Consider the following 26,705-nt stretch of genomic DNA (forward strand, 5'->3'; position numbering starts at 1 on the left):
TGTAAGTTCGTCATGTTCATTAAGTGCTTGGATAATATAGCATTCTTTCATTTCATATGTCATTATTGTTATAAAAAAAAAATAAAAAAAAAGAAACAAACAAACAAGACCAAGTGGTGGAAATTTTTGGGTCATTATAGAGAATGTCTTTCAATGTTGTTAGAAACGTAAAATAGCATTAGGTTTAAGGGAAATTGGCCAGAACCTATCCCAAGGTAATTACGGGCTGGAACATTAAACAGTTGCCATAAACAGTTTCAACACTAATACCATGAAAAAGTATCATGGCATTAAATATGAGCCATTTTTGCAAGCTATCAGTATCACATCCATATAACTCATTGATCAATGTTACTGTATTCTTAACAGGGTGGCGCCTCCGTAGCCAGATGGGCAGGAGCAGCAGTGCGTAGCACACGCTTCTTGATTAGACCAGGGTTCGAGCCTGTGACCACCAAATACGGAGGATGCAGAAAGATCAAGGAATGACTACCACATATCCCCGGAACAATATGGCCTTAGTTGCTAATGCTCCTAAAAACCAAAAAATAAAAAAATAAAAAAAATTTTTAAAAATAATAATAATAACAACAGGGCCTGTAAACCAATTACCTATATTAATTCCTGTGGCTTATTTTCTTTCTATAATTGCAATAAATTATTGTAATTATATAAACAAACTATTCCTGCCCTCATGATCAGTCTTGCTGATGGAGATGTTTATTTCTTTGTTTTTATTCAATCCATTGATATAATTATTTTGATACTCCTGGCGAAAATTAGTAAGATCCAATGAAACAATGGGATTTAATTACAACTTTAAGTAAGATACCCTCCAGTTCAATTAAAACAACAACTTTCAAAATGTAGTGTAAATGTCTTTTCTATACCTATGATTTCTTATGTGATATGTGGTGTTACAACTCTACGTGATAGTGAAAGTTGACATAACATTGTTGGTAATTTCATAGTTTTAGTGTGTATATAAGTGTAATGCATATAAGTGCACTGATTACCAATAATAAATTCCTCTTCTACAGGTACTCCTTTTCTTTCAGAAGTCTGTTGTATCTCTTCAACAACCCTTTTATCTAAATAACAAAAAATATATCCAATTATTCCATAGAAATTCAAAATGAAAACTAACTTCAATCTAATTATAATGTGTACAATCGAAACAAATATTCATTTTATAAACAAATTATTATTGTTATTGTTTTTACCTAGTTCTTTATCAAGAATAATTCAACAGTGAATATGATTTAGGCAGAATAGAATAACTGATAAACTTCTGAGTGAGTGAGTGTTATTTTGTTTTTAGGAGCATTAGTAAATAAGGCCATATTGCTTGGGGATATGCGGTGGTCATTCCCTGACCTTACCGCATCCTCCAAATTTGGTGGTCACGGGGAATTATAGAAGCCAATTCATTAAGTGCTTGAATAATATAGCATTCTTTCATTTGATATGTCATTATTGTTATAAAAAATAAATCAAAAAAGCAAAAAAAGGAAGAAACAAACAAGACCAAGTGGTGGAAATTTTTGGGTCATTATAGAGAATGTCTTTCAAGGTTGTTACAAACGTAAAATAGCATTAGATTTAAGGGAAATTGGCCAGAACCTATCCCACGGTAATTACGTGCTGGAACATTAACCAGTTGCCAGTCGGGGAACCGCACCAGATGTGGGAATAATATTCCATGGTAGGACGGATTTGCGATTTGTACAGAGTGAACAACTGTTTGGAAGAAAAGCAACGGCGAGAGCGAAAGAGAAAACCAAGTTTTTTATATGCAAAGGAAGCAATATTTGTAATGTGCTTGTGCAAAGAGAGAGAGAGAGAGAGAGAGAGAGAGAGAGAGATTAGAAGACAGGGTAATCCCCAAAAGAGATATATCATTTTACCTAGAAATCAGAGTGTTACCAAAGATAAGTATAGGAGCAGAAGAATCCTTTTTGCGAGATATAAGACAAGATTACTTACTTAATTACTTAAATATGGTATAAATAATGCAGTGGTCTTAATCATCACAGAAAAGCAAACTCGTTCTTCTGTGATAATCAAGACCACTGCATTATCTGTACTGTTTAAATCCTTTCAAGTACAAAAACCAATGAAAGGACAAGATAAGCATTATCAATATTTATATCTTTATACGTGTTCATTTTACAAACATAAACATGTTTATGCTTAATATTTATTCAAATGTGCTCCTCTAGAGTGACTCAATCGCCAAGAATCAATCTCTCTCAAAAATTCTGAAAATTTTAAAATCCAGCACTTCTTAATCCCTGCGAATTAAGAAGTGCCAGATTTTATTTACCAAATATATTCCATATCTAAACATCTTATCAATCCATACATTTTTCACCCACCAAAAAGCTTCTGCATTCTACCTTAATGGATAATAAATAGTTAAACACACATACAAATATATCGACAAAAACAGGTAAAACTAACAAAACTTCTAAATTCATATCACAAACAACACGGTCTGAGTTAAAATCTCAATGCTATCAATTTCTAAAGGCAATTTGACAACCCCAGTTCTTTTCTCTAAAACAACCCCAATTATTAGTTTACTCAAACACCACTCATCTCAGTTGCCCTTTTATTTAAAATGTTGTTCTTGTATGTATGTATGTCTGTCTACTGTGATATCTCTTGTTATAAACTTCTTAATCTTCTATTTGACTTCCTCTGACTTTAAATTTCCATACTCCACACTATCTTTCAACTAGTGTGTCTATCATTCTCAAAACTCTACAAATCATTCTTCTCTTTCTTGGTGATTCCTTCTTCTTCTCTCTCAGGGTAACTCAATTTTTTTTTTTATTATTATTAATTTTTTTTTTTTTTTTTTTTTTTGGCTGGCGCAGCAAGCAAAAGCCTCAGGGTTCCTTATATCATATGGCTAATTGTAATAACACACTCCAACTCTCAATTTTGCTTTCCCGGTGCTTATGTCACAACAAACTGACTCTACACTGTCCAGCTATGTTGACTGGCAGTACATCCTTCAATTTTATGTTTCTTAACTAACAGGCATAACCCCTCCTCCCTTCCTTATCCTACCCTTCCCGTACACATTGTACTCCCCAATTTCTGGTTCTGCAATCCTTATATCTGTGTGACACCACGTCTCTGATTTCCCAACAATATATGACACCTTTGATGTTTTGACCAAGACCTCAAATTTATTTGCCAAACTCTTAGCATTGGCCAAACTCTTAGCATCTGCCAAACTCTTAGCATTTCAGCAGTCTCTGGAATCCCCTGCACCTTGTGTTCCAGGCTGCACATTCCAATAGAAGAAGGGCAAGAATCACTTGGCAACGGCCACTGTTAATCTATTAGTCTGTGTATCCCCCCACCCCCCAAGCTAGCAGTTTTCCAGCCCACTTAATATTTCCTCAATAGCATCAGCAAATATTCTTGCACCTTTTCTATTTAAGTGTATCCCATCCCTGAAGAAGCAGTCTCTCTCCTGTTAACAAGCACAAACTAGGATGAGAAAAATTCTACCACTTGAGCCTTAAGCAATCTCTCCAGGGCCGAATTGATCAACAAAGCTCTCATCACATAATCCCTCCTATCGTGTCTGGACAGAATTGTAGACACTTTCAAATTCAACCCTAACTCAAGGCATTTTTTTTTTTTCAAAATTGACCAGTACTTTTTAAGTAATTCCACTGGTCTCCTACTCTTAATATCATTAGTGCCAATATATACAACAATATCATCTTTTGTAAAATATGATATCTGCTCTACAACCTTTGCTTATAAGAGATGATATCTGTCATCAACGTTTGTCCCTGGCAGACAAACCCTGGTCCTGTTCCACTAAAACTTTTTGCACAATATGTTCCCTGTTTCCTGATAATAAAGTCAAAGACAACAACTAGTTCCTTTTGGACCAGCACATTCTGCCTTAGGTGTTCCTGCTGTGTTGTGTGGTTCAAGTGAAAGCTCTTGGGTTGATTTGGGCAGCTGAGAGGGGCCCTCAATTTACATCCTTCGAAGGCATCCACCCTGTCCTTCAAGCCCTCATATAGGCCCATAACGATGTGGAGTTGGTGCCTGATTTCCTCACACTCCTTACATCGTGCACACACAAAGATATTCCACTTGGCAATATCACGTCCCATTCCTGATTGCTCCACAAATGTCAAACAAGCTGTACATTTCTAAAGGCTGTGATCCAGAAGACAACCCCCCCATCAGTTTTTTCCTGAGACACAACACTCCCACTAACTTGAGCCTTTTGCTTTGCTGCTCTGAGTCATGATTTTGATTCAATTTCAAATAAAATTTCAATTTCAATACAAAAATATAACCCTAAACTTATATCCCAATACAGTTATAAAACTATGTGTGTATATATATATATATATATATATAGAAAATTATTTTTAATGTTATGTGTAAATCTTTAATTTAACTTATGCTAATAATGAAAATACCGTGTACCCTGGGAGCGATGTATGTTGAATAAAGGGGGAAGAACGGAAAAGAAAAGTGTAACGTTATAAACAAAGTGTGAATTTTGAAAAAATGCAAAATTTGAAAAGAACGACCAAGGTAGAAATAGCAGATTTTTGAAAAGAACGACCAAAGTAGAAATAGCATTGCAGTATCTTTCATAATTTCTGTGTCTTTTTCAGAGGTCATCCACCTAAATTATGAAAAAGAACAGCAATACTCTTACTTCTGTTTCTGACATGTTCTGTATGTCAAAAAACACGTGTACGCGGACACGTGGTAAAAAATAATTTAGAATATAAATTTTGAATAAATAAAATACAAGTTAAGCAAAAATATTATGCCAAAGTATAACATACAGAACATGGATGACCTTACAGAAGTAAGTAGCCCGCCAAAAAGAGAAGACAAAGGAAGCGAGTGTCCGAATGACAAGAATGGCAATAACTTGTTGTTGTTGTTAGAATGACAAGAATGACAATAACTTGTTGTTGTGTTAAAGTGTAAGATATATATCTTACACTTTAACACAACTGACTTAAGTACATGATGCACCTACTCTCGGACATTCGTTCAGGGTCCTAACTATAGGAACGGGTTTGCAACCCCGAACTACCCTAGCCCAACTTCATATCCCTAATTTAATCATCTTTTTGCTTTACTAAATTCTACATTTTATGCTCTGTGAGCGATTAGTGTAACGAAAGCAATATCAGAGTACTATTTTTCTTACTATACCCAATCATAATTTTTCGCCTTAACAAAGTTTAGCTACTCTACTGCTACTTTGTAAGCTATTATATTTCTTTGCTATCCCGGGTGTTTGAGTATCATGTACTTAACTTTAACCTAGCGTAGCTCCACCGCTTACGTAAATTACAAAATATACATACACCAAAATTCGTCTAACGCTAGGTGCCGCTAGCGTTTCTTCGCATATATACACGGGTTAGCCTCCGGCTCTTTCTTTTTTGTCGACCGGTCAAGTAGCGGTAAGTTATTGTCATTCTTGTCATTCGGACACTCGCTTCCTTTGTCTTCTCTTTTTGGCGGGCTACTTACTTCTGTAAGGTCATCCATGTTCTGTATGTTATACTTTGGCATAATATTTTTGCTTAACTTGTATTTTATTTATTCAAAATTTATATTCTAAATTATTTTTTACCACGTGTCCGCGTACACGTGTTTTTTGACATACAGAACATGTCAGAAACAGAAGTAAGAGTATTGCTGTTCTTTTTCATAATTTAGGTGGATGACCTCTGAAGAAGACACAGAAATTATGAAAGATACTGCAATGCTATTTCTACTTTGGTCGTTCTTTTCAAAAATCTGCTATTTCTACCTTGGTCGTTCTTTTCAAATTTTGCATTTTTTCAAAATTCGCACTTTGTTTATAACGTTACACTTTTCTTTTCCGTTCTTCCCCCTTTATTCAACATACATCGCTCCCAGGGTACACGGTATTTTCATTATTAGCATAAGTTAAATTAAAGATTTACACATAACATTAAAAATAATTTTCTATATACATTATGGTTGTAGGGTACCTTTGCTCTTGCAGTGTCCCTGATCCATAATTCATATTATCGATATTTCATTTTATCTCTATTCAAATTCAAATCCATTTTCTTTCTTTACTTAATTTTAATTTTTTATTCATAATTATATATATATATATATATATACACACACGTGTGTGTGTGTGTGTAAGGAGGGAAAGGCAAAGCACTAATGTTACTGCAATCGTTATTACGGAGAACAAAGGGCTAACAGAACAGAAATTGCAACATGGAGAACAATGAAGATAAAAAAGAAGTAATAAGAATTTTTTTTTTTTTTTTTTTTTATAAAAACCCCAAACACGAGAGGTATTAAAACCTATAGTACTTAGCACTGTGCTTGAGGTGGAGGTTGAGAAGACGAAATAAGATATTGGTTGACATTGGACTTGATCTTCTGTAGACTGTAATTTTCAGGAAATATGAAGGCAGGTTGTTCCAGAAAATGGCAATTGAATGAATAAATGAAGAAGACGAAAAATTGGTTCTGTAAGTTTCAAGTTGGGCAGTAAATGGATATTGGCTGCTGGCAGCACGTGTTCTGACTGTTTTAAAAGAGAGAGCAGAAATTATAGAAGACAATTCAGAAGAACAGTGCCCATGGAAGTATTTGTAGAAAAGGCATACAGCAGAAACAGTACGTCTATGAGACAGCGAGTGGAGAGACTGTTAGAGACGAGTCATTAATTAATCTAACTGCCCTCTTCTGAATGAAATCAAGAAGCCTGAGAGGTTTTGGGAGACCGCCACAGATGTGGGAACAATATTCCATGGTAGGGTGGATTTGCGATTTGTACAAAGTGAACAGTTGTTTGGAAGAAAAGTAATGCCAAGAGCAAAAGAGAAAACCAAGTTTTTTAGATGCAGAGGAAGCAATATTTGTAATGTGCTTGTGCCAACAGAGTTTAGAAGTCGGGGTAATCCCCAAAATATATATATCATTTTGCCTAGAAATTGGAGTGTCACCAAAGATAAGCATAGGAGCAGAAGAATCCTTTTTGCGAGATATAAGACAAGACTGAGTTTTAGAAAAATTGAAATCAACTAAGTTGTCTTTGCCCCACTGAAGAATTACCTGGAGATCGGCATTGGGGGACACCGGCATTAGTGGAAAAGTTGGAAGACAGAGAGCCATCTACCATCACCCTCAGTGAGTGATGAGAGAAAACTGGATAGCGAATTACAAAAAACAGTTGGCAAACCATAAGATGGATGATTGTTTAGAAGACCTTTATGGCAAACAGGATCGAAAGCGTTTGAGATGTCAAGAGCAACTGCTTATCTTTCGCCAAACATTTCCAATGAATTAGTCCATAAATGGGTAAAATAAGCCAGAATATCACCAGTGGATCGACACTGATGGAAACCATACTGGCAATCGTTGATCAGACGGAAGGTTTCTAGGTAGTCTAAGACTTGGTGGTTAATTGGCTTTCTATTACTTTAGAAAGAGTAGAAGTAATTGCAATGGGACGATAATTGGATGGGAGGGATTTGTCACCCTGTTTAGGAATTGGCTGGATATGAGCAAATTTCCAAGCAAAAGGAAAATCACCTTAGGAATAAGAAAGTGAACAAAGGCAGCAAAGAACAGGAGTCAGTTCAGGAGTACAGGTTTTGAGAACAAGTGGAGAAATACCATCAGGACCTGGAGCTTTCTTAGCATCAAGAGTCATCAAAATCCTTCACACCTTTAACGAAATAACGAATCGTTATTTCGTTCGAATATTGCAGGTATTGTTTTTGTATATGGTGATAGAGAATTCAAATTTTTAATTGAGGTAGCCAGGTAGCTCTAACGTATAATTATAGAAACAGTAATACGCTTCACTCATTCTATTAGATAGCATAGTATTGACAATTAATTAATTTAATTTATTGATTTTATTAATTTAAAGTATCATGCCCCAAACTAGAGCAGCAAAGCAAAGCGCACAAAGTGGCAGGAGTGCTGTGACTCGCGGGAGAACTGGGGGGGGGGGGGGGGGGAGTATAAATTTATTTATTTAAATTAATAAATAAATAAATTTTAAATAAATAAATAAATTTATTTATTAATTTACATTTATAAATTTTCTCTTGCATAACTATGGGCAAGTATGGAAACGCAGTCCGTTGATGCTATGTCAGGTGTAGTCCCCCGATGAAATACCTGATTTAGCATCAATATTTACTTTGCTGACATCAGATTTCATTATTTATTAATTTCATATTTTCTTCCCCGTTTCGGAGTACTGTTTTTAGCAAATTTTTCCCGCCTTTATCTGATGTAGGCTATCGTAACTTTCTTTTGACGTTTTGATGTAATTTTTTAAGCTTTCCGGAGTTTCGAACTGCCATCTTTACTTTTATTTATCATATTAATTATAATATACATATATTTACATTTGCATCCGTTGCTGCTGCTTTGCGCGCTTCGGTGCATTTGCCATATCCAGTTTATTTAACTCTCTGATGTTTTCTGTTTTTATTCTTTAATACAATATTTTATATATATATATATATATATATATATATATAGAATATTATTAGAAAAAGTAAATCAATCCAATAATAATACCATCATGGACCTAATAAAACGCGAAAAAAAAAAAAAAAAAAAAAAATTATTATTATCGCTTTTTACCGACAATCTAGATGACTTCAACTGGGGCCAACCACCCAGAATGAAGGCAAAAAACGACAAGAAGTTCTCTGTTTCTGTGATGATCAATATATGCTAAGTAATTTAAATCTAAACCAAATATAAACCAGTATAGGTTAAATATAAATCGAATATAAATAAATCGAATGATGATAAAAATTATGAAAATTATTTATTATTTATATTCGATTTATATTTAACCTATACTGGTTTATATTTGGTTTAGATTTAAATTACTTAGCATATATTGATCATCACAGAAACAGAGAACTTCTTGTCATTTTTTGCCTTCATTCTGGGTGGTTGGCCCCAGTTGAAGTCATCTAGATTGTCGGTAAAAAGCGATAATAATAATTTTTTTTTTTTTTTTTTTTGCGTTTTATTAGGTCCATGATGGTATTATTATTGGATTGATTTACTTTTTCTAATAATATTCTGTAGACATTATGGGTGTATTGCATGATTGCTTGCAACTGCATTAACCCATAAATATTAGTTATTGTCTTTTTAACTTTCTTTCTTTCCTTTTTTATCACTAATATAACTATTAATATATATACATATATATATACAGGGTGTTTAAAAAACGATGGTCAATAATTTAAAGGTGAAAAGTACAAACTAAAATAAGCGAAAAAGTCGCGGTGAACATCGGGCCTCAAATGAATCATTTTCGAGATAATGCACATTTTTTGTTAAGATCCGCCACCGACTATGGGAGCACCCTAGGAGGGTAGTGTGTATAGCTGGGACCTTGTACACACTGGATATGGTAGGGGTACAGTAATTGCTGATGTAAAATTCACCACACACACTGTTATGACTCAGTACACACTCTTGCAGAGCAACCCTCCTTGTCGAAATTCCTGGATTTTGTTCTATTCTTTCTAACAGTCTGTGCGGGTAGCACAGTGGTATCTTCACCGTCCTCCCCACACCAGGTGGAAAAGGCCTGGGTTTGAATCCCATCAATGACGTGAGGAACTTTAATGGGCTTTTTTTTCACTCCGTGGCCGAGTTAGTTGGCATCAGGCATAGATAGCAAGGTTTTCTCCCTAGAAACTGGGGTTTTTTCGTCCAGCAAAACATGGAAATCGCCCATAGAACACACAATTTACAGACACAAATACGGGTTAATGTATTCAATTATGAGCAACCCTAAAATAATAATAATAAATAAATAAATATTCTTTCTAACTCCCTTTCCTCAATATCAGGTGTTATGCTTCTGGGCCTACCTGCTCACATTCCACGTGCGAAGTGCCCCTGTTCTTTAAGGCGTTGATGTACCCCGATGAATGTGCACCTATTGGGCTGCCTTTGGCAGGGAAATGCTTCTTTGCTTCTTGGTACAAACGTGCAGCCTCAAGTGCACTGCCGTTGGCTTTACCATACATGAAGTGCATGTCCCCATACTCTTCGTTGCTGTAACCTCTTTCAGTGTAGACTATCCTTTGACTAGTATGCCTGCTACGTCTCAGAGCATTGAGACAGGGGAAAGGGAGAGAATGAGCATAACCTAAACTAAACAAACAAGTCAGTGGTGGATCCCAACTAGAAATGTGCAATATCTCGAAAATGATTCACTTAAGAACCCATGCCTACTAGGCTTTTTTTGCGTATTGCAGTCTATACAGTTCACCTTTAAATTATTGACCATTACTTTTGAAACACCCTGTGTGTGTGTGTGTGTGTGTGTGTGTGTGTGTGTGTGTGTGTGTGTGTGTGTGTGTGTGTGTGTGCGCGCGCGCGCACACACACACACACACACACACACACACACATATATATATAATATATATACATATATATACACAGTGCTTTTTTTGGGACGGTACGCAACGGTATGGCGTACTGCACCTTTATTAACAGTGACGTGTGACATTTGGATGCAGTGCAATTCGAAATTTGTAATATTCCAAAAATTTTTTTCTCGTGTTTATACCTACTATTCAAATAAGCTTAAAATTATTTAACTAAATTTGCATTTTTCACTGTCTATTGTTAAGATATTTTATATATAAAATTGTATAACCGTTTTTATAATTCTAAATTACTCAGTCGGACCTCCGTTTAACAAAGTGCTTTTATAGTGAATTATTTTGAATTCCCCTTGGAAGTTACATTTAAAATAGTTTCCGTTGAGCGAAGAAAAGTTTCATATAGCGAACGGATTAGGAGAGAATTAACTCGGTACACACTGTTTGCATTTCTGGCCTTCAGGCAATTAGTGTTGCTGCGCGCATTAAGAGAGCTAAAGCATTCTACAACTTATTGGTACCTGGTAAAACCTATCCGACCACCTGTCCCACATACAGAGGAGTCACGCTAGTCAAGAGTGAGCAGATCAAGGGGTATTCCCAATGGGCTCTGCCCACCTTCTACTGCAGTGGTGTCCAACCTTTTCACATACAGGGGGCCATATTCAAAAAAATTCAAAGTTAGATTTCTTTAGTGTGTTACATTATCCATATCTTGTTGCATGTAAAAGTAAAATTAAAAATATTTGAAACTTTTATAAGTACAATACACAATTACATTTACTAAAAAAACATTTATTGTGAATTTTTTTGATAATTAACAAAATTCAAAATGCTGTTTTAGTTCACTTTCCTCGGTTGGATACCTTCGGATATCAACTGTAAGCACCCCGTTCGAGAATTATAAAAGTGATTTTCTTTTACCCCGACAAATAAACATCTGTTGTTTAACGGAAGTGCATTATCCACATTTTTCCGTAAATTTTCCCTATCTCTCTTTACATGATTACAGTACCTGAATATCCAAATGACGCCGACAGTTTGGACAGTTTCAAAAAAAAAAAAAGAAAAGAAACAATTCAAATTTAAGAACTAGTGACAATACTGATGACGAGATATGGAAAACGAGGACTACAAAGGTATTAATCCGTCTAAACATGAATTGTTGACAATTATGTGAAAGTGAAGTTAGAAAATTGTCAATTAGGTTACAGTTAATTGAAAGTGATGCAATTCGTGGATACCTAATTGATAAAAAGGTTTCAGAAGAATTTGATGAACTCTCTGAGTACAATACCAATTTCATCGAGTGAATGGGAACGACAATTTTCACAAATGAATCTGATCGCCAGCCCAACCAGCGCTTCTTTGATGACAAAAACAGTTTTTTCACTACTATTTCTTAAAATTGTAGGCCCACCGCTGACCCTCTTCTACCTAGCGAAATATGTCGATTCATGGCTGCTTCGGAAACATCATTCAGCAACCAACACACAAAGAGGAAGAAATGAAGTTGTCATAGGACAGGAGTCAGCAACCTACGGCTTACGAGCCGCATGCAGCTCTTTTAACATGTAACTGTGGTTCTTTAACTTTACAGCTCACATTAAGCACAATTTGAAATGGAGTTAAATTTTAGAGGACTTAAAAATCAAGGACATGTGGAGTGCAAGACTAAAATGCCTTAAAACTGAAATTCAGGATTTAGAGAGGCAAAAGACTACCCTTCCAATTCTACACAAATGGACAGCGATAGATGAGTTTAAAATGCAGACCAAATTGTGTTCGATGAGTGGAGTAGCTTACCGGACCTATACATAAATTTGAAAATATTTGCGTTTGGACTTCTCTGTTTTTGGTTAGAGGTATTTCTGCAAGCAAATATTTTTGAACATGAACTATATTAAAAATAAATCAAGAAACTGTCGTCTGAACAATGCAAGAATGTTTAAAGCTCAGCATGTTTAATTACAACATACTCGCATGATGTTGAGAGACTCGTTCAAGAAATTCATCAGCAAAGGTCACATTAATTTGTATCTAATTGGATGTTTGTTACGTTTTTTTAGTATTAATAAATAATATATATTTTTTTTAATAAACACCTTCCCACTATTTCATTTCTTAAAAAAACTCTCGCCTCCCCCCCCCCCCTCGAGCTGAGCTGCAGCTCTTCGGATTTTCTCTCTCTCTCTCTCTCTCCCTCTTTTTAAATTAGATCAAAAATGGCTCTTCACTCAAAAAAGGTTGCCGGCCCCTGACATAGGGTGTCGGATGAAAACTTAATAAAAATTTGGAATATATATATATATACATGCATACACAGGGTGATTCACTACCAGTGCAACAAACTTGAAGGAGGTGTAGGGGGCACAAAGATGAATTGGAATCACATAGCATTGCAAGGTCCGAAATGCCTTCGATATGCGGTAGAGGACGTTGAACGGGAGGTCGCATGAACAGCGATCCCGCTTGAAGTCAGCATTTGCGAACCGTTTCTGTTGAAGAAACCAAGTAGCAAAAGTCCTCTGGAGTGGATAATCTGCAGGCTCCAATGATTGGATGCATTGCAGATGGTATGAACTCATTTGGTTTGTTGACAGTATCCTCCATACAGTGGATTGGGAAATACCCAACTGTTGGCCTATCGCTCGAGTACTCGTACTCAGATTGCCTTCTGCAAGATGTAGGACATTCTCCTCATTGTTTGCAGTCCTCGTCATTCGCTCTCGATTCATGGTACCTCTCATGAAACAACCAGTCTCACGTAATCTTCTGTGCACACGTGCGAAAATCGTATGATGAAGAGCATGCATGTGCGGGAAACGTTCCTGGTACAAGCACAGAGTGGCGCTCCCATTACAGTCTGCAGCTCCATACGCAAGGTGCATGTCGGTCAGTTCAACGTTTGAATCTCGTCCATCCTACTGCCTCAGGAACCGGTTCGCAAATGCTGACTTCCAGCGGGATCGCTGTTCACACGACCTCCCGTTCAACGTCCTCTATTGCATGACGAAGGCATTTCGGACCCTGCAATGCTATGTGATTCCAATTCGTCTTTGTGCCCCCAACACCTCCTGCAAAGTTTGTCGCACTGGTAGTGAATATTTCAGTATTGAGTATTATCTCTGAGTTACGTTATATGATTTTCATATCTTCTGTCAAGTTATATGTATTAATTTATGCCACGTTTGTAAAATCTAAGTAGTTATATGTATTTAGTTAAAAAATACAATTTAATTGGCAATGAAATTTAATAAGATTAATAAATTTTACTGATTAATTGATAATACTATATACTATACTAATGATAATACTAAGCTAGCAGATTTCTAATACAGTGCTATGTGTTTCACTATCTAGTTTTACGTTAAACCTTACATTACTTAGTTAGGGATATACGTTGTATCGTATAACATTGGCAGAAAGTTACGACTGGTAAATCTATGAACACAAAGCATTAATTAACTTTCAAAATCACTATCTAAATTCAAAATAAACCAAGGAGTTTGACTAGGTCTATAAGCTACTTATAAAAAATAATTTAATATAGCAATTAAGTCAATAAGACAGCTAAATATAATTAAAAACTTAGCATTTGCCGGAGCTGCAACACCCTTACCAATACTAAGTAATAACCTACAATATCTCTATCTAAATTCAAATCAAACTAAGTATTGTTACTAGGAATATAAAGCTAGTTCTAGAAAAAAAATTAATATGCCAATTTAAGTCAATAAAACAGAAAAATTTAAGAAAACCTTCTCTATTAGCTGAAGCCATAAAACTTCGCCCGCACAGAGCTAATCTCGTAAACTGCAACACAATAGATCTTACTTCCCCTTGGTCACATTATATAAATATTTAGGAATTATTCTCGATGATGATGGCCAGAGTTTCCCACCTCTTACTGTGACCAATATGCTTATTATTATTCTTTTTTTTTTTTTTTTTTCAGGAAATATTTTACAGGAAAGTAGAAATTAAAAAGTAAAATGACGAGAAACACAAGAGAGTTGAGTGTAAATAATTAGAATGTCTTTTATTTGAATCTGATTCTGATGATTCTGTAAAGGATAAGAATTATACCGAAGAAAATGATTCTCATTCAGACTCTGATAGTTCAGTTTATTCGGATGATCCAGCCAGCAACTGCTATGTTATCAGAGCAGTATTGCATCAAATCCCAATATTCCAGCTACTTCTTCAATTTGGCAATCTGTAACCGGTGCTGGAAACACTAATTTTGTTGGCACAAAATGTCGTTGTGAATCTTTTAGCAGAAACTGATGGGAGGGAACCTAATGACTTCTATAAATACTTTATTACCTAAAGTATGAGACTATTGGTCCAAAAGTATATTTTACAAAAATTCTGTCTCTAAAATAATGAGTCACAATAGATTTCAGCTCGTACTCTCAATTTTTTCAAGTTTGTGACAACAGTGAGCAAAAAATGCAGATGATCGTCTGTACACAAAATTTCTAATTTTCTCAAAATTCTGCAAACTAAATTCAAGGAAGCATACACACCAGAGGACGATGTGTGTGTCCATGAAATTAATGTACCATTTCATGGATGCATTCAATTTAAACAGCATATTCCAAACATGTGACACAGATGCAGAATAAAACTTTTCAAATTGTGTTAGTGGAGGTTATGCTTGGTCTTTCAAAGTTTATACAGGAAAATAAAAAACAGATGGAGTTTTTGTTTCCGGAAATGTTGAAATGGAACTGATGTCTGGACTACTAGACAGTGGAAGAACTCTTTATACAGATAATTGGTATACAAGTGTGTGTTTCCTTGGCAAAAACTTTGATAAACAAACTCATTTGGTAGGCACACTCAGCTCTAACAGAAAAGGAAATCCTGCAGATGTAGTACATGGAAAATTGAAAAAGGTAGAAGCAATCTCCAAACGGAATGAAGACAGAACTATGGTTCTAAAGTGGAAAGATAAAAGGGATATTAATGTTGCGCACAAAGCATAACAATTTCATAGAAAATTTTATAAACAGACGAAAATAAGTTTCAAAACCTGTCGTGGTAACTGGTGATAAAATATAACAAGGGAAAGGGGTTTATTGATTTATCTGACCAAATGTGTGTATATTCACCATATTTGAGACACACAATGACACAGTATAAAAGGTTGTTATTCCATTTGATTACTGACCGTAGTGAATCCACATCTGTACAATAAAATAAATAAGAAAAAAAAAATTTCAAACAAAAAATTGTAAAACTACTATGCTGAGAAACAATACCAGAGCCTACACCATCTACGTCAAAAATGAGACATATCTTGAAGGAAGTAGGACAGAAAAGGGTTATATGAAAGAGGTGCAGCATCCATTACAAAAATTTAGTCAGAGATAAAGAAACTCCTTATTCTTGATTACACCGCAAAAAAGTTAATTACCATTCGTGAACTTTGTAAAATACTAGAAAAACATGCAATACTAGTGTGTATTGCATGTTTTCAAAAAGAACATATTCATTAGCAATAATGCCCTAGATGCATAAATTTTAAATTCAGTTGCTCTGATTAAATATTTATATCGGGATACCCATAGGTTCAGGTGAATGAAAAATTTGTTTTCTGTTTTCTATGTTTTATAAAATATATGTTTACAAATGAGTTCATCATCATCATCATCATGAACTTAGTCCGACTTAGGTCTTTTAAGACCTGTTCCGTTGTAGCTCTTGGAGGTGGTCTTGATCTCGCCATCGTTGTCTTGGTCGACCAACATCTCTCTTGCCTGTAGGTTTGTAGTTAAAGAGTAATTTTGGGATCCAGTCTGGGTTCATTCTTTCTACATGGCTGATCCATTTTTCCTGATACCGTTTTATGTCATTTACTATGTTATCTATTTTTAATTTCTCGTGGATATCTAAATTTCATTGGTGGTCTAGTCTTGTAAAGCCTAATAATGGTCTTAAAAATCTCATTTGTGCTGCTTCTAGTTTGTGTGCATCTTTCTTAGTTATGACCCAAGTCTCACAGCTGTAGAAAGAGGGCTGGTTTTGAAGTGATGTTGTGCAGTCCTAATTTTGTTTCAGTTGTCATTTGTTTTCTGAAATAGCATTTAATCATTCCATTCCATTAATTTTATTATATTTTTGTAGTTTAGTGTGGATGCCTTTCCCTTCATTTGATATTAAATTTCCCAAATAGGTGAAGTCATATATTTGTTCTATTATTTTATCATCAATAACAATTTTGACTCTTTGTATGTTTTTTCATAATCCCATTGATTTTGTTTTTGAGGTCGATATTTTAATCTCGTACTTTTTACCTATTTTATTAAGTTCATTTGCTGCTATCTGTAGTTCATCTTCGGATTTTGAAAATATAACTTGATCATCAGCATATAATATAGTTTGGATTTTATTCCTGTTGTTCAACTGTATTCTGTTGTAATTGTTTGTTTCCATTCTTTAAAAATTTAATTGATGTAGATATTGAATAAATTTGGTGATAGTTCACATCTTTGTTTCACCTTTATTGGTGTTAATTGGGTCTGATAGTTGGCCATTCAAATATTTTATACAAACTTTTGAGTTTTTGTATAGGCTTTGGATCACTTTCCGGAGTTGGGTTGGGATATTTTCTTCACATAGAATCTGCTAAAGTTTTTCCCGGTTTACATTGTCATATGCTTTTTCATAATCGAGAAACAGCAGAAATGTTGGTAGATTGAATTCTCTTCTTTTCTCCAAAATTTGTTGTACTGAGAAAATGGCATCTATTGTGCTTCTCCCTTTTCTGAACCCACATTGTTCTTCTTCTAATAATTGTTCACTGTATTTATTAAGTTTATTCTTTAGTATATTAGAGTACAGCTTTGCAGCAGTTGACAGCAGTGTTATCCCTCTGTAGTTAAGAGTTATTTCTGGAGCCTTTTTTGTGTAAATTGATTACTATTCCTGTTTCCCAATCTTTGGTTATCTGTTGCTTATGCCATATGATGTTAAGTAATTTTAGTAGTGCGTTTTTTTAGTAAAGTACCCCCATATTTAAATAGTTCTAAATTCAAATTGTCTATGCCTGAGCTTTTTCGGTTTTTTGATTTTTGTAATATTAACTCTAGTTCTTCCATTGTTATATTTTCTTCATCTTTGGTTACCACGGATTCATCTTCCAATTCCTTAGTGCCTGGGTTATACCATAGTTTGGAATAGTGTTGCTTCCATTCTGCTTGGGAGATGGAGTTGGTTTTTATTTGATCATTTGTGTCTAGTTGTAATTAAAAATTTTAAAACCTCTTCTCTGTGCGCCCGTGATATCACATTCTAAAGATTTAACAAATTTATCCCAGTCATCTCGTTGGATTCTTCTGGTTAGTTTTCTGACTTCTGCTCTAAGCTTTTTATATTTTATGTGTAGGTCTATAGTTTGTAGGAACAGATTATAGGTCTTTTTTTTCTCATTGATTGTTTGTTTCAATTCTTCATTCCAAGTTCTTAGCCAGTTTTTATTTTTTATAGGTTTATATCCAAGACTTTTTTTAGCTTGGATATAAACCAGCTCCCAGAATTGATTTTTTCATGTTTGACCAGATTTCCTCAACATTATCACTTTCATCTGATTTGAGTTTATCTTTCAATCGACTTTCATACAGGAATTTAGTGCTTTCGTCTTCCAACAAATGTGTTTTTAATTTCTTAGTAGTTTTTGTTAGTATTTTCTTCTTTTTATTAAGATAATTTCTTTTTATTTTGAAAGTGCTTTCTACTAGGTTGTGACCACTATCAATTTCACTGCCTCTGAATACTCTAGTGTCTCTAATTTTGTCATTTAAATTTTCATTAATGATAATATAATCTATTATAGACCTTGTGTTTCTTGCTTCCTATGTGAATTTATGGATATTCTTGTCTGAAAAAAAGTATTTGTAATTTTAAGTTTATTAAAAATGCAGACGTCTATCAGGCATCTTCCATTATTCTTGACCACAGGTTCGCCTTCTGATCCTATACATTTGTCTACTGATTGAATAGTTCTACAGTTCTACATTTTTGAGCACCAACCCTTCCATTAAAATCTCCTGCTAGTATGAAATACTTGAAGGATCCTGCTGACGAGGCTACTAAGAGACGGTCGTGTTCAAAGCCGCTAAGTGGATTTTTCTTATTTATTGATTTGAAATTATTGTTTTTCTAAAACTTTTGATTTAAATTTAGTAGTATAACATTATTTTGTGATTTTCTGATTAATTTGGTGTATTTATTCTTTACTCGGCCTTGTAATTGCATAAAAGTATCGGTAAGGGTATCCACGTGTTTGCAACTCCGCTGAACGAGAAGGTCTTTAGCCATATTTAGCCGGTTGATTGAATATTTTTTATCATCGAATTATTTCTGTAAGTAGCTTATAGACCTAGTAAGGATCATTAGTTTATTCTGAATTGAGACAGCGAGATTTGAAAGTTAATTAATACTTAAGTGTCCGTAGATTACCGTTCGTAACTTTCCCGCCTTTGTGATACGATAGTTACATACCGTACTAGATAGCGTTAGTTGAACTTCGTTAGCAGTTAAATTGTTAGCTTTTAAATAAATATATATAACGACTTAGATTACAAACGTAATATAATTAATTATATTTAACATAATTAATAACATAACATAATTAATTATAATTAATTAATAAATTAATAGAATCATAACTCAGACCAGAGCAGCAAAGCAAAAGGCTCAAGCTAATGGAAGTGCTGTGGCTCAGAGTAGAACTCAGGGGGGCAGTTGTCCTCTGACTCACAGCCTTATAAAATGCACTGTTTGCTTGATGTTTGCAGAGCAATCGGGTATGGGACATGACTCTGCCATGGGGGTTGTCTTTGTGTGTGGCGATGCAAGGAGTGTATCGATATCAGGCAACAACTCAGTGTTCTTGTGGGCCTATATGAGAGCTTGAAGGACAGGGTGGATGGCCTCGAAGAAAATAAATTGAGGGGCCCATCAAGCTCTCAGCTACCCACATCAACGCCAGAGCTTGCACTTGGGCATCACGTGACACAGAGGCAACCCCAAAGGCAGAATGCGCTGGTCCCGAAGGAACTAGTAGTTGTTGGTGACTCTATTGTCAGGGAAACGGGGAACATGCTTTGTAAAAAGGATAGGTGGAACAGGACCAGGGTATGTCTGCCAGGGGCAAAGGTTGATGACGTTGTAGAGCGAATATCATCTTTTAAGGGCACAAAAGGTGATATAGTTGTACACATTGGCACTAATGATATTAAGAGTAGGAGACCGGCAGAATTACTTAATAAGTACAGGTCACTGTTGAACAAAAGCCAAGAATTAGGGTTGAATTTGAAAGTGTCTGCAATTCTGCCCAGACACGATAGGAGGGAGTATATGATGAGAGCCTTGTCGATCAGTTCGGCCCTGGAAAGATTGTGCAAGGCTCAAGGGGTAGAATTTTTTTCAGCCTGGACTGTACTTGTTAACAGGAGAGATTGCTTCTACAGGGATGGGATACACTTAAATAGAAAGGGTGCAAGAATATTTGCTGATGCTATCGAGGCAGTGTTAAGTGGGTCGGAAAACTGCTAGCTTGGGGGGAGACAAAGACTAGTAGATTGACAGTAGCCACTGGCAGAGGTTAAAGAGATTCTTGCACTGCTTCTATTAGAATGAGCAGAAGCCTGAAAAACAAGATGCATGATATTTCAGAGACTTCTGGGAACCCTTGCGGTACAAGTAAACACATGGGTTGTGTTAGGGTAGCTAAGAATAGAAACAGGTGCGGGTATACTTGCGCATACACCAATGCTAGGAGTTTATTAAATAAATTTGATGAATTTGAGGTATTGCTCAAAACATCAAAGGCAGATATTGTTGGGATATCAGAGACGTGGTGTCACACAGATATAAGGGATGCAATTTGGGGAGTACAACGTCTACAGAAAGGATAGACATGATAGGAAGGGGGGAGGGGTTATGCTATTAGTTAAGAAACACATAAAAACCAAGGAAGTGAAGCCAGTCTACATCGCTGGACAGTGCAGTGTTGAGTCAGTTTGGTGTGACATAAGCATTGGGAGATCAAAATTGAGAGTAGGAGTGTGCTATAGGCCTAATGACTCTGATGAGTATAATAAGAAACTGTACAGGGAAATAGAGTGGGCCAGTAAATCAGGGAGTCTTATAATGGGAGATTTTAATTTCCCAGATATTGACTGGAATTTGGGGGCTGGTCACTCACACACTAGCAGGGCTTTTGTGGATTTATTGGATGATTGTTTTCTACATCAGCATATTTGGAAGGCAACTAGAGGGAGTAATACTCTTGATTTGATTATCAGCAGTGATTCTTCATGCATTAAGAATCTGCAGATAAATGGACCACTAGGTGGCAGTGATCACAGTGTGCTGAAGTGGGATTTACTCAAAGAGGTAACTACCATTAGGGGTAAAGGGAAGGGTTATTGCTTCCGTAAAGGCGACTACGATGGACTGAGACAGTATTTAAATTCTATACAGTGGGACCAACTGATGATGTTACCAACAGCAAATTCAAAATGGGAAGCATTCAAAGAATTAATCTTGGAAGCTACTAGGCTTTACATACCAACTAAGAAATATTGTTCACGGTTTAAGCCAAAATGGATGTCAGATGAACTAATGAGGCATATGGCAGAGAAGAAAAATGCATGGGATACTTACAAATTAACACATGACACAGAAGCCTATGATAGATACAAGTTGATATGCAACCAAGTTACAAAGGAGATTAGGCAGGCGAAGGCAGATTACGAGAAATCCTTGGCAAGGGATGCAAAGAAAAACAGCAAAGAGTTCTTTACTTATGTAAACTCTAGAAGGAAGGGGATGAATCAGATTGGTCCACTTGATATTGATGGGTCAACTGTTGATGATCCTGCTCGGGTAGCTAACAAACTAAATGAATATTTTGCATCGACATTCACACATGAGGAGTTATTCAGCGAGGGGAATGCCAGAGGTGTATTCAACTCTAGCAGTAAGCTACAGAATCTTGAAATAACTGAGAGTAAAGTGGAGGAGAAACTGTTGAAGATAAACACAAGAAAGGCACCCGGGGTGGATGGGATCTATCCAGTTATATTAAAGGAGGCAGCAAAGGAAGTAAGCAAACCCTTAGCCATAATTATGAGAGCTTCCTTGGACTCAGGAGCGGTACCCATAGACTGGAGATGTGCAAATGTGACCCCAATTCACAAAGGAGGATCAAAGGCTGACACAAGTAATTATAGACCTGTGAGCTTAACTTCTGTTCCAGGAAAGGTAATGGAGGCACTGGTTAAAGAAGCACTGCAGGATCATTTAGACAAGACTTCAGTTATAGCTCGGACACAGCATGGTTTTGTAAAGGGGAAGTCTTGCCTGACCAATTTGATTGGATATTATGATGCAGTCACAAAAGAACTGGATGCAGGGAATAGCTTTGATATTATATACTTGGATCTTAGAAAGGCTTTTGATACTGTTGCGCATGGAAGACTGCTACACAAATTGGAGCAGTGTGACATTGGAGGCAAATTGCTGCTATGGATAAAGGGGTGGTTGAGGGGGAGAAGACAGAGAGTGGTAATCAATGGACACTGCTCATCGTGGACTAATGTTATTAGTGGAGTCCCTCAGGGTTCAGTGTTGGGTCCATTATTGTTTTCTGTATTTATAAATGATATTGATGATGGTATATCAAGCTTAATGTCCAAGTTAGCAGACGATACAAAGGTTGGCAGGGTTGTCAAGGACACTACTGACACTATGCTGCTGCAACAGGATCTGGAAAGGTTGAGCAGATGGGCTGAGAGGTGGCAAATGAAGTTTAACATTGACAAATGTAAAGTTCTACACATGGGAAACAGCAACCCCAGAGCAACGTATCAACTCTGTGGTAATACACTGAGAGTGGTAGAGAATGAAAGGGACTTGGGGGTGGTTGTGCAGGCAGATATGAAGTTCTCTGAGCAGTGCAGATGGGCTGCAAGAGTAGCCCGTCTGCAAGAGTAGCCCGTCATGGAGTATTGTCAATGATATACAGGAATTTTTCCAGCAGGGATAAGGAGGTGATTATTCCCTTGGAGGCCTCATTTGAAGAAGGATGTAGAGCTGCTGGAACGAGTACAGAGAAGGGCAACAAGATTAGTGAATGGAACAAAGGGGTGCTCTTACGAAGAAAGGCTTAAGTTTTGCAAATTACAGCGTCTGGAGACTAGGCACCAGCGAGGTGATCTGATAGAGGTGTATAAAGCCTTGAATGGTTTGAGCATGCTCAATGCTGATGGGATTCTTCCTCTAGCTCAAAATAATCACCTGAGAGGGCATAAATTCAAATTGAGGAAAGACAGATGTAGGATAGACGTGCGGAAATTTGCCTTTAGCCAGCGGGTGGTTGGTTGGTTGGTGGAACAGACTTCGATCCCTTGTAGTGGAGGTTGATAGCCTAAATAAGTTTAAGGCTCAGCTGGACAGGTATTTTGAACGAACAGAGGGGTGAAGTGGAAGTGTTTTTTTTTTTTTTTTTTTTTTTTTTTTTTTGGCTGATGCTGCATAAGCTTGCTTTCTTGCATCAAATGCCTCTACTAATGCTAATGCTAATACTCGTTTTTGTTAGTTTGGTCTATGATCTGTTGTAATTCGTCATAAAATTCTGTGGTTTCATCAATGTTGCCTTCTACTGGCACATAGATGTCAATGATTGTTATTGTATAAGATAGAATTTTTAGTCTTAACTTCAATATTCTGGGTGATATCCACGAGTAGTCTAATATTTTGTTTTCCCATTCTTTCTTCATTATAACAGCAATGATGCAAACATCTCACTTGGTACACCAGAGTATATCATTATGAAGTTACCTATTTCTTTTGATCCTTTGTTGTTCTTTTTTGTTTCGGTAATGACTGCTATGTCAATATTTCTATTTTCTAGTTCCATGGTCATTTCATCTGTGGAAACGGGTCGGTTCACACCGAGAAGGTGAGGATGACATTTGGATAGGAGAAGTTATGGAATGCAAGTCACCACCCCTTGAACACACCCACAAATGAGTATCGACTATCACTTAGTTCTGTGTAACTGCACTGTCTACTCAGGACTCACTTGGTTTCACGATCAACATTCTTTAAAAAGTTTAAATAAAGAAAAAAAAAAACTTTTCAAACAATCTGGTAGCAGAGAGCGATTGAGAAGAGAAAACCTAGAATTGTCTTCCATCAGGATCCAGATGCACAATATTGTTTGTTTGGTTACATTGTCCACAGTTCTACCATGTGAGATCCTTTATATTTGTTCTCCACAGCCATATATGGTTTTACCATTTGTCATCCATTTGGTGAGATACGTTTGTCACTCATTTGGTTTTACGTAAACCAAAGCCAGCTGGAGTTGTGAATCCTAAAATCATCAAGGTAGAAAAGCTAGACTGGAGAAAATTGAGTTTCAGAGAAAGGAAGCCAAAGAGTTTCAATTTCACTTTGTTGTTGTTGTTGTTGTTATTTGATTTTTAGGAGCATTAGCAACTAAACCATATTGCTAAGGGGATATGCGGTGGTCATTCCCTGACCTTTCCATATCCTCCATATTTGGTGGTCACGGGCTCGAACCCCTGTCTAATCAAGAAGCGACCAACAATGCCGCTCCTACCCACCTGGCTACAGAGGTGCCCTTTACTTTTTTAAAAGGAAGAATGATAGAAGCGACAGATGAGTTTGATAGAATGGGGTAAAAAACATGGGAAATGAGAGATTTTAAGCTAGAAGATTGAAAATAGAGATTCCAATTAACTAACTCTTTTACAGGGAAGATCAGAATGGACATATGTGCAAGTACAACCTTTGAAGCAACAAGAATCTCACAGAGAAATCTGACAAATGAGATGTGGTTCAGGCAACCGATAACTGGGATTCTGTCAGAAAAAGTAAGTGGGGATAGGCAGACCACTCAGTTTCTGACCAGTCACTATCTGGCAAAGTAGAGGCAGCAAGATGATCCAGAAGCCTCCCAGAGAGTTACTAATAAATTCAGTCCAGTGAACAGTTTTAGATCAGTACTCTCGAAATGTAAGGAAGTTGGGATCATGATGCTCATCATAACCCCAAAAGACATCAATCATACTGCATGATGGAAAAAAACAGGGGAGTTCTGGGGCCTAAACAATGGGTTTCACTATTTCAAGCCTCCAACAAGAAAAGTGGTGGCATTGCAGGGATTGATGAAAGCCATCTAACCACTCTAGTACTGCCTGGTAACACACATGGTTGGTATTTCTCTGTGTGATGTAGATACTTCACCTCAAATCCTGCTTATGTTAGTTCACACCTGGGTGCTCCCTTCCAGTATACAAGGTAATGAATTTCAGGACTTCCACAAGGAGGTTATATCCAGGATTACTAACAGTAATCCTTCACCTTCGTGAAGTGCAAAAAAAGGATTTGTTCATCATGACCAGAATTCAACAAAATCAGTCCGTAAAACCAGTGGACTGATTTCATTGTATCAGTTACATCAGCATTTGATGTCTCAGGGGGAAAACCTAGCTTTTCATATCTGAGAGCAGTGGTGGGACGTCCCACTGGTGCAAGGGGTGCCATGAGCTGGGCACCAACATTCAAGGGGCACCTGAAAACCTGAAATTTACATACACATATGAAGAAAATAAAATGGGGGGGGGCAAATTTCATCCCGGGAGTCACATACCCTAGGAACACCCGTCTGAGAGAAGCCTAAAGATTGTTGTTGTCGTCGTCGTTTGGTTTGTTGAGAAATCAGCAACTGAGGCTATAATGAACTGATTTCTGTCTTATAACTTCCTCGTTTGTTTTTTCTAGTGAAGGGGAGTTCACAGGAGTTCAACTTAGTTGACATTTATTAGTTGATTTTAGGAATACAAAAACATCATCCATATCTTGACGATCTCCTAGAAGTTATACTTCACAGTTTCATAACTGTAGTTATGGAACTGTGAAGAGAAGACAGTTTTCTGTTCTCTTAGATACAGTGCTAATTCAATGGTGATAAGCTTTACTGTGAGTGTGCATAACAGTTACTGCATTCTGGGGCATTATCATTTGTGAGTAGATAACTGTGAGCATGGTATGTATAGTTCCTTTCTCTCATGTTGGATTTCCACTGTTTGGGTTCTCTTTTGATCTCAGAAAGTTTATTATTTGTTTGTTATACCCATATGCATTATCCACTGTTCTTTAAGGGTCTTTTAAGAATGGATTTTTTGTCAAGATCGTATTTGAAGCACTTTTAGCCACTAAATCTGCATGTTCATTTCCTGGGACTATACAATGGATCAGGGATCCAACAAAAAATTATGAGCTGACCATGTGTCTGAAGTTCTATTTCCTGTGCCAACTTTTTTTTTTAACTGGAAGAGTTTTTATACTGTAAAGTATTTACAGCACTTAATGAATCAATATAAATACAGCCACTTCCTGATTTACGTAAACGTTGCGTTCCGTGGAACTCTACATAAGTTGAATTTTATGTAAGTCGGAATTTCCTTAAATGCTTAGGCAACACTCACAACTATGTGTACTGAATCTGATTGAAGTAAAAAAGAAATGCTCAACAAATATGTAAATAGAATTATTCATTCAATTTTTTTATCTCATGCACAGGAAAAATTATAAAACTGTATAACATTACAAAAATTTCAAAATTATAAAATTACAAAAAGAGAGAGCAGACAGACATAACATCAGCAAGTTTTACCTTCAGACATTGTTGCCAGAATTAACTCTCCAGCTGATATGCACGCTGCTGCGTAAGTTGAGGGCTGTGGAGATTTGGAAGAGGTTTTTACAACACATCACAAAATTTCTCTGCAGCTGCAGAATTGGCATTGGCAACTTCACTGCATACTTTATAATGTTTTGGAAACCAGCACGAGGCAAGAACCTATTAAACCACTCATTGCTTGCCACAAACATGGCTTGGGGTTTCTAATGTAAAAATCCTGAGAATTCCAGTTATTGGTATTATCGTAAATGCAATAAAACCGAGTTTACTACCCGTTTATAACAGATTGCGCTCAGAAAAGCCCAATAAATTGAAAAGAGAAAACTGCTTTTATTGTTTTATGGTAGTGACCTCCAAAAGTGTGTTTTAGAAAAATATCACAAAGACATTCAAAACTCATTCTTATAAAAGAACGTATGATATATGATAATGACGAAAGTGTAGTGCAATTTCCATTATAAAAATTACCATTTAGAGAGATATATATCCAAAATTTCAAGTTC

General features: G+C 36.2%; 1 protein-coding gene across 3 annotated transcripts in view; it reads right to left on the reverse strand.

The window, feature by feature from the left end:
- The window catches only part of LOC150074973 (uncharacterized), a 763,849-nt gene that overhangs the window by 402,581 nt on the left and 334,563 nt on the right, over positions 1 to 26,705 (reverse strand). For all 3 annotated transcript variants that reach the window (XM_090388939.1, XM_090388938.1, XM_090388937.1), the window contains exon 8: positions 1,017 to 1,091. In XM_090388939.1, coding sequence (XP_090245065.1) covers positions 1,017 to 1,091 — 75 coding nt within the window. The remainder of the gene's footprint in view (positions 1 to 1,016; positions 1,092 to 26,705) is intronic.

This window comes from Mastigoproctus giganteus, chromosome 14 (genome assembly GCF_048544385.1).
Source record: "Mastigoproctus giganteus isolate SK-2022 chromosome 14, ASM4854438v1, whole genome shotgun sequence".
Taxonomy (NCBI): Eukaryota; Metazoa; Arthropoda; class Arachnida; order Uropygi; family Thelyphonidae; genus Mastigoproctus; species Mastigoproctus giganteus.